Source organism: Marmota marmota, unplaced genomic scaffold (assembly GCF_001458135.2).
Source record: "Marmota marmota marmota unplaced genomic scaffold, marMar, whole genome shotgun sequence".
Taxonomy (NCBI): domain Eukaryota; kingdom Metazoa; phylum Chordata; class Mammalia; order Rodentia; family Sciuridae; genus Marmota; species Marmota marmota.
This window is the reverse complement of record NW_026000048.1, coordinates 17047549-17060621: the sequence shown is the minus strand read 5'-3', so window position 1 is coordinate 17060621 and position 13073 is coordinate 17047549. Positions and strand designations below refer to the sequence as shown.

At 43.2% G+C, this 13073-nt stretch overlaps 1 protein-coding gene across 1 annotated transcript in view; it reads right to left on the bottom strand.

The window, feature by feature from the left end:
- Positions 1–10060: 10060 nt before the first annotated feature.
- Skida1 (SKI/DACH domain containing 1) overlaps positions 10061–13073 on the bottom strand; it is a 5981-nt gene continuing 2968 nt past the window's right edge. Inside the window, 1 exon segment of the mRNA XM_048812734.1 lies at positions 10061–13073. This exon segment is cut by the window's right edge and continues 63 nt beyond it. Within this exon segment, the coding sequence (XP_048668691.1) occupies positions 11346–13073 (1728 nt within the window). The 3' untranslated portion in view covers positions 10061–11345.

Here is a 13073-nt window from a genome sequence, read left to right as displayed (position 1 = left end):
ATGTCCTCTTCTCTTTTGGGGGGAAAGCTTCTAGAGTCACCAGCTCACAATTGTGGTTGATATTTAATCCTCCTTGGTACAAAGCTCATCTTTCCACTCTGCAGAAGTACCATTGAGATATGACTAACCTTTCAGGTTATATCCCAAATTGGGAGTCCAGGGCTTACATTTGGATTGTCTGGGCCTCTTCTAACCTGAACAAAAAGGATTTGAAGAAAATCACATTTTTTCCCTCACAACAAAGCATTCCTAATCACTTCAGCTTGTTGGTGAATTTTTATTCCCGTGTCCACTTGGGGTATTGAAATCGATCGCTGCAATATTTAATATATTACACTCCTAGGGTCATTGCTCTCCTAAGACCGAATTCTCTCCCTCTTGCCCTCAACTCAGTCTGGCTTCTACCCTCCCACTCCCATCTGTCCAGGCCCTCCATTTATCTGTCCACATAACACCTTTAATTCCCAGCCCAGTCAGGCAACTTCACCTTTATTCTGTTTTCTTCTGGTATGGAAAATTCTGAAAGCTCTAGGCAGCAGTGCACTTAAAAGGGAAAATGAGAAGCTCAGTAGATTGGAGAAAATTAACCTGCCACAAACAACCTCATTAAAGAACTGCCTTCCAAGAGTTAAGAATTAATAGCAAAATGGATGGGGGGGGGCGGGAACCTTGAGTGAAGAGAACTTAAACCCCTTTCCCTGAAAGGTGTATAATTTACAAGCCCAACCTAACATTCAGTTTTATTTCCCTTTCCTAGTGACCTGTCCCATAACCTTGTAATCCACTGTGGGGGCATTTTCTCTTTGGTCCCTTTCTTCTTTTTACATACACATAGGTCTGCAAGTCCAAATACTTTCTGATATTTTTGGTTCAAAAATACACTTAAATTGTTTGGAGCCTTTTAATTTAGAAAGACACTTTAAGAGACTCCTGGAATACCCTTTGGGAATTGTTAGATGATTTGAAGAGTGCCCTTAAAAGAATTGTGTTTGGATAGGAGGGGGTGGGGGAATCATGCAGAAAGAAGCATGAAAAACCAGAGTGAGGACATTTTGTAGATTTAGTGTTCTAATGGTGCTGTGGTTTATTTTGTACATGAAGTTCAAATTTAAGTAAAGCCCATGTATATGGCTTTAAGTTGCTTCTCTAATATTTTATTGGGCAGTGTATTCTACATTGGTGTTTTATATGCATAATCTCATTTCAATGCAGAGCTGCATACTAAATCCTGGAGCAAGCAGATGAGAATGCTGTATGGATATTACACTCAATTTCATTGGCTTCAATGAGACTTTGCACATTGCGATTTCCATTGTAATGGCTTATCTTTGGCTAGAATTTTACACATTGACATGCTATTCCTTTGGCCAGGATCCTGAATGAGGAAACAGTGTCAATGGGAACAGCCATAATGATTCCATTCACATTATAGCAGGTAACTGGGATCAATGGTCCTAACAGTATTTATAAAAGATTTCCTGCTTTTCTTTTCTTTAATAATGACTTCTGCACTTAAAAAAAAAAAGGAGATCACATTTAAAATCAACCTTGGAGTGTACACTAAAGTAATGGTTCAAACAGGAAAAGATAGGGAATTCACAATCAGGATGCTTCCAATTCATCTAGAAATCCTTCTGTTGTGTCAGGATATTATGTGCACCCCTCATGTATACGGGATCAGATCCTATTCAGATAAACCAGCTAGAGGACAAGATTTTTAGAAACCTTAGTAACCCAAGTCTTCAAAATAAATAATATTTCCTTCCAACTTAAGTTCTACAAAATAAGTTTATTTTTCTCCTATTTAATTATAATCTTACAAACACAGAGTGAAATATATATGGCAATAGGAAATGTTGATATTTTGGAGAAAATAGCTATTTCAGAAGTAATTTGTCTGAAGAATATGGCAGGAACATACAACAAATTTCCTAATTCACTTTGAAGTTTAAAGATGCGAAGGATAAAAACAATACAAGGATTAAAGTGTTTTAATTATTTTCTTAAAATGATATGCACTGGACAATTCAAATATTAACTAAGCTCTTCCACTTAAAAGTCTTTATAGGGAGCTAGGATTGTAGCTCAGTGGTAGAGCAGTTGTCTCCTATGCTCCAGGTCCTGGGGTCCATCTCCAGCACCTGCAAAAAGCAAACAAAACAGAAACAACAAGAAAATTTCTTTTTTTAGGGAAAAAAAAAGTACCACCTCCCTTTTTAAAATCAGATAAGAAACACTGGTGGTTGATGCTCACTCTTTTTAATTTTTCAATCATAAATGTTTAAGTCTTTATTGTTAACAGGAAAAAAAGTAAAAATGGGCTTTCTGAAGACCAATTTGCCACATGATGTATAACACTTGAAACAAAATTAAAATGCAGCATCTCTGTACTTTTGCATCTGGCAGTGCACTCCATGTTAAAACCATAGCCATGTGTTTATGGAGTGGAGCTCTCCTGGTCTTGAGATACACGTTGTTTTTTATAGTCTAACCAGAATAGCTCCACACATACAGGACAAGAGGCTGAGAAGCCCTGGCCCCTCACCCCAGCAAGGAAGCTCAGAATCACTGGAGGCTCCCAGACTGCCTCTCTCAGCATTAAGTTCCCACTCTTCCCCCCTTTCCAACTCTGGAAATATTGTTATTTCCCAATGTAACTTTCACCTGGGTGCAAAGTTAGGTAGAGGGAGAGAAAGGAGAGAAGATGAGAGAGTGAGAAAAGAGAAAAAAAAGGGAAGATAAGGGGAAAAGTAAAGAAAGGTAAATAAACATATTCATGGCAATTCCTACTATATCCTGCAGGTCTTAAATTGATGAATGAAATAATAAGACATCTCAAAGCTTACCCATCTATTGGTCTGCATATTTGGACCCAACATAGAGGAAGAAAACTGATTTTTTTTATATTTGCACCAATGACAATCAGGGTATTCATTTGAAGGGAGAAAAAAAAAGAGAGAAAGAAAGAGTGACTTGAGGGGAATGAAAGTAAAATCTGCCTTTATTCCTGAGACATTCAGGAATCTAGGCTCTTTCAGGTCATTTCAGAGATTCAAAGGCCTTCCTACTGATTAACTTTTAGCCAAAGGATCTCTTATAAATTTGTGTCATATCTAACTTTCATAGGAAAGGGGAAGGGCAGCTGCCTAAACTCCCACACAGGCTCTCTTCCAGAGTGGTTTTCCTTTCTACTGCTCATCACTTATCACAAGTATTGTGTTTTTCCTGGAGCTAACAAACTGATCTTAAAGAAGGCAATCACTAACAATGGAAATAGTATTCCAGCCTTCCGGTGCCCTACATGTGCTTTTCTAATAGCCCAGTCTTCAGGAGAATTCTGACTTTGTTTGTTTGTTGGTTGGTTGGTGGCTTGAGGAAAAGGGCAGGCCACTCATATGGTTTCCCTTCTGCTTCCTTCCCTTCCTTACATACAGCTGGGTTGGGGAGGGCCTTTGCAGACCTGTGAGCAGTTGCTCTTTGCTAGACTGGCAATATTTTAGGGTCTAAGTCGATTGACTACTAAGCCTTTTCCATCCCAAAAGCATCAAACACACACTGATTAGATGAATAACTGGATCTTACTGCAGAGCTTTGAGGCTGCCTGCCACTCTCTCTCTCCAGTGTTTTCTATCTTCTAGTTCTCTAACCTGAAGGAAGACCTAGGCAGCAGGAGCTAAAGAACAAGGTTACTCTAACATCCGAGATTCTTGAGGTGTTTCCTTTATAGATATTATTTTCAGACTCCACAAGCAGGCACATATTCACAGATATATCAGCTCGAATTAACTCCCCTCACCACCCTCTCTTTGGCCTTAAAAGTAGTCCCTTGCAACAAGAGGACAACCACTGCCCTTCCCCCCAGTTAGAACACCAGTCTACCCGCAGCTGAGGGCTGCAAAAGAATAGAGAGCTGGATGTGCTCCTACCCAAACAGTTCAGCTCTAAATGTCATTCTAGGAGACAAGTAGTGGTTACTCTCTCGCCAGTAAAATATTTAAATTGGGCAAACGTTTTCGGAGCACCACTATGGCACTTCTAGGTGCTACTGTTAGGTCCTAGGAAAATAAAGGGGGGTGGTGGCAGACAGCAATCGACGTGTGAAGAGACCCAGAGACCCACATGGAAGCCATTGACAAGGGTTTAACACCACACGTTTTGGGGTCGTGTTTTTCCAAGCAAATCGGAGTGATCTTTAGGGAAAGCCAAATACACTGGATGAAAACATCCTGTTTTGAGAGGCAGGAAGGATAGACACACAGCTATAGCCTGTGAATGCGTTAATCAGTCAGGAAAGGGGCGTGGGAGCTCAAGGCTCGAATTTGGCGAATCCGTGCAATTTGGAGCATTTCAACTTAGTATTGATCCCTAAACTCAATTTTGAAAACAGCCTCCACCGCAGATGTGTGGGCTGTGTTATCCCAGTATTTGCACGCATCGATTGGGCTAAAATAAAATGCATCATACTCTCCGCAAAGAAGGAAGAACCAGGGACAGTCACAAGAGGAATAGCAGAAAGTGCATAGTTAATATGGGTTGTACGCGAATCCGCGAAACAAGTGCTTTAAACCCAGGGGGATTTCACGTAATAGCTAATTTGGTGAGAGTGAGAGTGCTGCAAGCAGAAGGCTATCTTAAAAGGGAAGCTAGCCGAATACAGGTTTTTCTGATTGGTATTAACATTTCCTTGGATTTGCATTAGCTAATGTCCAAACGCTCACACACAGTCCACCTAACCCAGGTTTTCTTCCATCTGTGTAGGCTCAAGAAATTTCTTCTTTCTAGCTGCAGTGCCCGAGCTCGCAGGCTGCGGGAGAGGCGGCGGCTGCTTTTCCCCCAGCGACCAGCCGGGTCCTAAGTCCGGCAAAAGGCCGCGGGGGCCCATCCCCGGGAGGCACTCTCTGCAGGTCTGCAGGACTAAGCCAGTTCTTTTCCTCAAAGTTCATGCAAAGAACCCAGCGCCTGCCTGGTTTTGCCCGTTCCCTTCTGGGTCCCAGCTGGCTGGAAAGGGAACTGGAAGAGATAGGAAAGGAGGATAGGAATATTTTATCTTAGACTCAAGAAATTATTTTTCTTGTTAAACAAAACCAAAAACCTTTCCTCTTATTTCTCCTGTCTTCTGAGTCCCTTTCAGGTTTCTAACAGACTCTGTGTGTGTGTGTGTGTGTGTGTGTGTGTGTCCGTGCGTGAGAGAAGGAAAGAGAAAAAGAGGGAGGGAAGAAGAGAGCGCTTTAAACAAAAGATGTGGAGGCCCAGGCAGGGGCCTGGAGCTCTCCCCGCAGCCTGTTCTACCCGTTAGACCCTCCAGTTCCCTGGTCCGGCAGGCATTTTGGGGGGCAGGGGTCTGCAAACGTAGTGGAACGGGCCTGAGCCCGTGCTCCACGCGGTTGGAGAACCAGACAAAGCCCAAGATCCAATTCCACCGCAGCCCGGCTCAACCGGCGTCCGGTGCCCGCCGACTTGCGGTCGAGGCCTGACCCCCTGCGGGCTGTGACCCGGGAGGAGAGCCCGGCCCGCTCCGCCTCCCCGCAGCCTTAGCCGCCAGGGTCGCCACGGCCAGCCGGATTCCCCCCGCCGTACTCAGCCAGCTGCTCTTGGGGACCCGCGAGTTCAGAACACGCTTTCTCATTAATTAAAGCCTGGAAAGCCTTGCCACTTTCTTTCCAGGCTGAGGCAGCATCTCCAAAGGTCCCCGCGGCACTCTCGGCCGGCGCCAGCTTCCGCGCGAGGCTTTGGAGGCCGAGCGGCCCTTTACAGCCCTCTGATTGCGCTGAGGACCAGGTTAGCTCATAAAGCCTTTCACACTCAACAATGGGGATTTTCTCAACAATTAACAAGAAACAACATAATAAAGCCATTTACAAAGACCTTGCTATTTACTATAAATTAGGCACTCTTTAAGAGACCAGTGCGTAATTTCACACACTTTACAACTAGGGCCGCATTTTAAACACCCGGGAAAACAAGCTTGTTGCACTTTGCTGTGACCTATCTGCAGTGCACCTCTGTTTCCCCCTCTCCCAGTAGCAGCTTTGTTTGCCTTGCTGCACTCCAACCTCCCCAACTGAGGGTGGCTTTTCAGGTCACTGTCTCCCGTTTCCCGTTTCCAGGTCATCGTTCCACTTGCAGATAGATGCACAGAGAGAAGTTCCAAGGGACAAGAACCATGGCATCAAGGAAAGCAAGCGATACCCCATCACGTTTCTCTCACTTTAGGAGTTTCTCCCGGACCCAGCTAGTGCTTTAGCACCCTCACCACACTCCAGGTCTCTGGTCTTGGGCCACTTCCCAGGAAATATTCGCAGCCAGGCTGGCCCATAGGAAGCCCTGTCCCTTTGCCACTCGGGTTCCACACGCTCAGTTTGGAGGCCTGGCTAGCCCTCTGCCCAAAGCAAAGAACTGGGCCTCATTTGCCTCGGAGGGAGAGATGAGGCTGGTTGAGAAGGTGAGAAAGAGCTGGGCGGCCTGTGCGTGTGCGGGGATGGGAGGTAACTTCAGGACACACAAAAGGAGTACAAAGTGAGGAGAGGCGTTCCAGTCCTAGAAGGTAGGCCGCGGGAGGAGGCTCAGGCCCTGCAGCTCTCAGCTCCAGGCCTTGCAGCCGCCTGACTAAAACACTAGGCTAGACAAGTTGGAGTGCAGGTTATTCTGTCCCAGGGAGGAAAATGGTCACATGTTCCGAGGAGAACAAGATCTGGGTGGGTGGGGGTGGGAGTCACAAAGAAATTTGTTAGCCACAGTGCAAAATGGCGGCACTTAAACTATTTTTCTTGTGTCGGTAGCACGGGCCAGAGAGCCCAGGGCTGTCTAGGTCACTGCGGCCCCCAGAACTCGGCTGCCAGGGGTTAGCGAGGGGCAATGGGACCCCGAAATCCCCCTCGAAACTCTAAGCCCCAAGCCCCTTGCCCGCTCAGTTGTCCCCTGCCTTCCTTTTACAGGCCTCTAGGCCCAAGGCCCGCGCCTGCAGCCCCGACCACTGACCCCTGTTTACAAACACAGCCTGGGGGCGGGGTGGGGCTGGCCAGAGCTCAGGCTGGAGGGGTGGGGGAGGCCGCGCGCTCCAGAGGACGCCACCAGCAGAGAGGAACGAGGAGTTGGTGCGAGAGAGCCGGCCCGGCAGCTGGAAAGGACTGAACGCCTTGTTTTTGAAACTGTCAATTCCCTCAACCCCTATTGTGAGGGTTTCATGCAAAACATCTCAGGCCTTTTAAAGTAGGAGCTTGTGAGGCCGCCACAGTTTGAAAAGGAGCGAGAGAGTAGCGGGGGCCTAGGGCATGGGCAAAGAATGATAGCTGGGCCCCCCTCCTTTCTTTTTCTTTCTTTCTTTTCTTTTTTTCCTTTCTTTCTTTTCCTTTTTCTTTTCTTTTTTTTAAAGTAAAAGAGGGCCTGCCAAACAGGTAAAATGCAGCCCTCCCCCACCTCCTCGATCTGCCCTAAATCCCCACCCCCCAGGCGAGTTTGCAAAGTGCCCTTTGGCCTAGGGAGCAAACCAAAACCAAAGCTAGCATTAAAAATAGTTCTTCCTCACAGTGAAGGGGAAAATCCTGGGGATGACTGGGGTGGCTGGGAAGACTCGCTAAGGTGGATACCCTGTTCCTCCTTGCCAATATCCTGAGGTTAGTTGATTGGGAGCCTTTAATTTTTTTTTTTTTCCCTCCCTCCTTCTTCCTAGTTTGGCTCAGGGAAATCCCTCTTCTCCCATCTCTTTCAGCAGGAAATTATTTTCAAGGTGAAGCAAAACTCACCACATTTTCTTTCTTTTGTAGATGCTGATGCTTTATTTATTTTATTTACCATGGAGGATTTTTTTCTTTGAAAGAAAAAAAAAAAAAAAAAGCTTTTGAGGAATTAGTTTCTTCTACATCTCTTCCTGCATGCAAACAAAACTATCATTCTTATATCAGCAGAAACTCCCAATCCAAGTCTTGTTGACAAGAACTTTGAGGAATTTGTAGACCATTGAAAGTCACCCAGACTGGAACAAGATAAAAATCCACACACTAGCCCATCATTTTGTGTTATTGCTGTTTAGTGGTGGCTCCTTGTTGTTGATTTTGAAATAAACAACCATTATTGAGATTACTCCACTGTAATCAAGTAAGCCAGTAGAAGGGAACACCCACTCTAAAAAGTAAATAGTTGGGGGGGGGGGATCAAGCTGCATTTTCTGTAAAGGCAGATAACCTGACTATGGAAAAAGGTCCAACACATCTCTTAAAAAAATAATTAAATCTTCACTTTACAGTGTTACTGGGAAATTACTTTCATAGGAAACCAAACAAGTTTGTTTCCCCAAAAAGTCAGAGAAAGAGGCTTTTCCTGCATTTTCCTCAAGTCTATGAATGTTGAGCTAATTTAGACACAGGAATCAATGACCCTGGAGCCATATAACTTTTTTAAAAATCTAGTCCCTGAAAATATTTAAATGTAAAAATGCAATCTATCAATGGAGGTAATTTTTGTTTTACTCTCAATAAGGCTTAACTTTTGAACAAATAGGACATTTATAGCATGTTAGAAAAATCTAGATATTTCCATTAATCATAAGACAACCCAAATAAAATAAACTGTACTGAGAATAATTCCCATAGCAGGATGGGAAAATAGCTAAGGGGCTAACAGCAATTGAAAGAATACCTTGTATTTGCCATATACTGCAATATTATTTAGTACACTTTCCTGACAGAAGCCCTAACTCAGGTTTTGCTGTGGTTGGCTGGCTTATAGTAATACTGTGGGGTGAAATTTGTGTTGACTATTTAATTTCTTTCCTTTTGATGGTATCACTCTGGAATGCCTCGGCCTCCATACTGCTCATTCTCCAGCTCTTATAAACTGAAACTATTGATTCTCTGAGGGTTAGAGACCAAGTGTCAAAGCTGGAGGCTGATATTTTATGTCAGAAATTCCATAGGGTATATTTGTTTTAATTTGTGCTTATTCCATCTTACAGTCCTCCCACACCCAAGATCTGTAGACTTCAAATATATGCTCAATTTATAATTTAGAGACAATGAGTCCATAGCCAACAAGGAAAGTGTTAGTCTAAATGTAGTAGTCACTGTACTTTGAACTTTCTTGACTTAGCAGTAATTAGAGTAGAAATTACAGACTTCCAGTATGTGTGTCACACTTTTTACAGATTCATTTTTCAGGACAACTCACTACCTAAATTCTGTATTGCCTTTCAAAAAGGAAAGAACTCAGACTGAGAGGCCAATTTTTCAGCTTTCTGGGGCTTTAACTGTAACATGGACTGGTCTTTGGAATTATATACAAACGTGAATTTAAGGATAACAACCCTGAATTTTTGCTTTGACTATATCTACCATTCTAATAAAAAGCGATCCAGTGAACCTACATCTGGCAACATTCAAAAAGGAAAGGAAGGGAGACCGTTCAAAGCATCTGTTTACTCCATCCAAATGTATTTGGATGCAGGTATCCTCAGCTTCTGTCCTTTACAAGAGGAAAACCACAGAGCATATACAGCAATTAGGGCTGAGACCATGCAGATTTATCTGAAACATTTATAGACAAAAGGAAAATTTCAAAGGGAGTAGGAATTATAAGATAAAGGGGGGAAATAGATTAAATTTCCATGAGAAATTGTGACTTAAATTCACACAGTAAACATTTCGTTGGTGTTTTGTTTTGCTTTGTGATTTATGATCTATAGATGCAACTTCTTAGATTCAAGATAGCAAGGATATGAGATACATAATTTGTCATACTAAGTGAGATGGACCAAAAAATTATTAGATGCTACTTTTAAAACAACAACTGATCTCTGTTTTACTTTCTTAAATCTGAAACTTTTAGTACTTGATTTTTAACAAGTTTGTAAAATTTTCTTGTTATTTAGGGAAAAAAAAAAAAAAAAAACCCACCAGTGTTAGGCACAAAACCTGACCTGCCTCATCACAAACTATTACAACAAAACACTTCACCCAATAAATGCATTTCTTTTAGGCAAAAACATTACAAGTGAAAATGTCAACAAAACCATTCATTCCTGTTAACCATTCTTCAATCTGGAATAAGTAGAAATGTATGGAACCAGGAATTTTAAACAGTGTTTTTAATTGAAAATAAAGCTAAAGCATGCTTTTCAACAGTGCAAATTTCCATAATTTTGATTTACTGCTTCCATCATCACAACACAGTACACCAGCATGGCCCTTACCAAGGGCTAGACCCTAGCCATTTGCATGTTGAACTACTTTGATTTTAAGTGCAAATATAGATAGTCACCTCTGATTGTCACTTGCAGTAGAAACTCTCCTGCTGTATACACAAGATGGTCTGAAAACAGAAGTTTAGAGATGCAGAAAAAAAGTATAAGGTAATAAAATCCAAGTGCCTGAGTTCTAGTACCAAAAGCCCTGAAATAACTGTTCATTTTCATTTGGGGTATTATAACTCTGACCCCTCTTTCTTTTTCTTGGTTGTATTTACTACTTTGTCACTATGAAGAGTTAGACCATAAAATATCCTGCTATTAAGAGAAATATTTTAATCATACTGAAAGTTTGAAGAGTCATGTTCAGACCACAAGATAAGCAGGACAAGAGTAAGTCATCTTATTTAAAACATTTGGATGAGAACACAAAAAGGACTTTTCCAATTGCAAGGAGGGGCTGTAAAAGTAAAATCACATCTTTTACTCAAAAAAAAAAAAAAATCCCATATTTTACTTATTCTATTTGAGGCAGCTTTTTATCAGTAATCAGGACTCACACCCCAATCTTTCCATTAAAAAAAAAATTAAAAAGTTAAGTGCAACTATTCTTGGAGAGGGAATGAGGGGATTAAAAAGAAAAAGAGACCCCACAACCAAGAGCTCCAGAAAATTACATTTTGGGCTCACAGAAACTTCTTGCTACCTCACTGTGTAACCATGTAACCTAACAAACTTTCACTGAATTAACAGTTATACTTTCAGATCTGAAATCTAGTGCATAAACTTAATGGCTCATTGTAATATTTATTATTCAACCTTTTGACATTTATTTGTAGCAGTTGAATTGAGGTACCGGTGCATTATTAGTATTGAAACAGTAAAGTGTTCCAGCTCTACCATAATAACTGAGTTTTACTTGAGTCTTTAGCCTGAAGTAGTCTGTGGTATGTAAACCAACCCTTCTCCCACCCCACCCCCACCCTACTTTAAAAAAAAAAAAACCCCCGCAATGGAAAAAAAGTAATCCGATTTCTGTCTTCAAAATGCGATAAACCAGGACTCCAAAGGGGATGTAACACCATTAATGGACTTGTACAAACCATCCTGTGCAGTTTACAACAAAAGGAAGGTAATATGGTTCAAGAAAATATCTTCCAAAACATTTTTATGAATTAAATTTCCTGAATTTGTGACTAGGTGGAAGAGGTATTGCAGAACCGCCCAGCTGCCATTTCCATATAGGATGGGCCTTGTGAGGAGGTTGGGAATCCTTAGTGGTGTTTAAAGAATACGCTGGCCACAAATCCCCATCTTTCCCAATAATGAGTGATGGTGGACAAGGAAAATTTGCCATGAAATTAAACGGCCTTTTCACTGCTGATGCTACATTGCTGGCTACCTTTTTGCGTCTGTTTATAACTGTAAAGTCATCCAGTGTTCCTTCATGTGTCTCAGTTTTACCTGTAGGACGAGGGCTTCTAGCTGATTTCAAATTTGGTTTGACTGGAGGTGTCTGAAGGACAGGTCGTTTTCCCAGTACTAGTGTTCGGTAATTTTTTCTCACCCTGGCACCAAATTTATATTCCCCATCCTCAGGTTTTGGAGAACCTAAAGTGCATGAAAGGCCCTGACTCTGAGCCAGTGGATTTAAGGAAGGAGTTTCTTTCTCAGGGCATGCAAAACCTTCCTTGGCTGTGGTTAACAAGGCGTCCTCCTCTTTATTTTCAGTCACACTGTAAAACTCACCCTTTGTATCATTGCACTCGCACTTTAGCTTATTTGTAACAAGATCAGGTTCATATTCTTCATTAGCACTACTGTCTTCTACTTTGATTTTAATATTGTGCAGAAATGACAATGTCTTGTCGCCTGTGTCAGTGCACAGATTCTCCACTTTAGTTGCTGCTAGTGCTGCTGCATCCACTTCAGGATCAGTTTGTGAAGAGGGCAAATCCGTAGCAAATTCAGGACAATGAGGGATTTTGGAATCTTTTTCTGAATTTGCTGCTGCTCCTGAAGAATCATTATTTAAGAACCTAGCAGCTATTGTGTTGTTATCTGCACAGTGTGTAGTAGGAGTAGCTTGTAGGCATTTCCTAGCCTCTCCGAGTATTCTTTGTTGTGGAAATGCATTGTTTGTCTTTGGGCTAGGTGAAGAGGCCCCCTCTGCCAGGCAGTTAATTGTCAGGTCAGTTCTCTTTACAGTACTGGAAATTTCAGAGTGTGGGAATGTAATCTCAGATACCCTATCGTTCCTTATCTCTGGGAAACAACTCCCCAGGCTGGCCGGGCAGTACACTGGAGACGCTTTGGGGGCCCAACTCTGCAGATTCCACTCCTCTGGCGACTCCGCTTTGACACTACTCTTGAGGTCGGGAAGTCTGCCGGCATCCTCGAAAGCAGCGGGTTTGGTTGCAGCGGCAGCGGAGGCCAGATGGTACAAGAAGTTGGCCTGCGCCTGCACGCTGGGAGGCTTGCAGAAACTGGTGCGCCTGAAACGGATGCTCTGCACTGACACTTGGCTGGAGCCGGAGCTGGAGTCTGACTCCGTGGACGAGTCCTCCTCCTCCGAGCTGACTTCACTGGAATCCGAGGCCCCACTGCCCCCCTCTTCCTCCTCCTCCTCCTCCTCCTCCTCCTCCTCTCCTTCCTCCTCCTCTTCCTCCGAGGACACAGAGTTGCTGGAACTGGACAAACTGGAGCCAAAATCCGAGTCGTTGGCTGCATGGTCCGAATAGGAACTGGACTCGGAGTCGCTGCTACAGCTCTCGGGAAAGCTGCCTAGATGGGGCTGCGGCCGGTGGTGGTGAGGGGGGTGGTGATTCGGCTGCGGCTGCTGGGCCCGGTGGTGGTGGTGGTGGTGATGGTGGTGGTGGTGGTGGTGGTGGTGGTG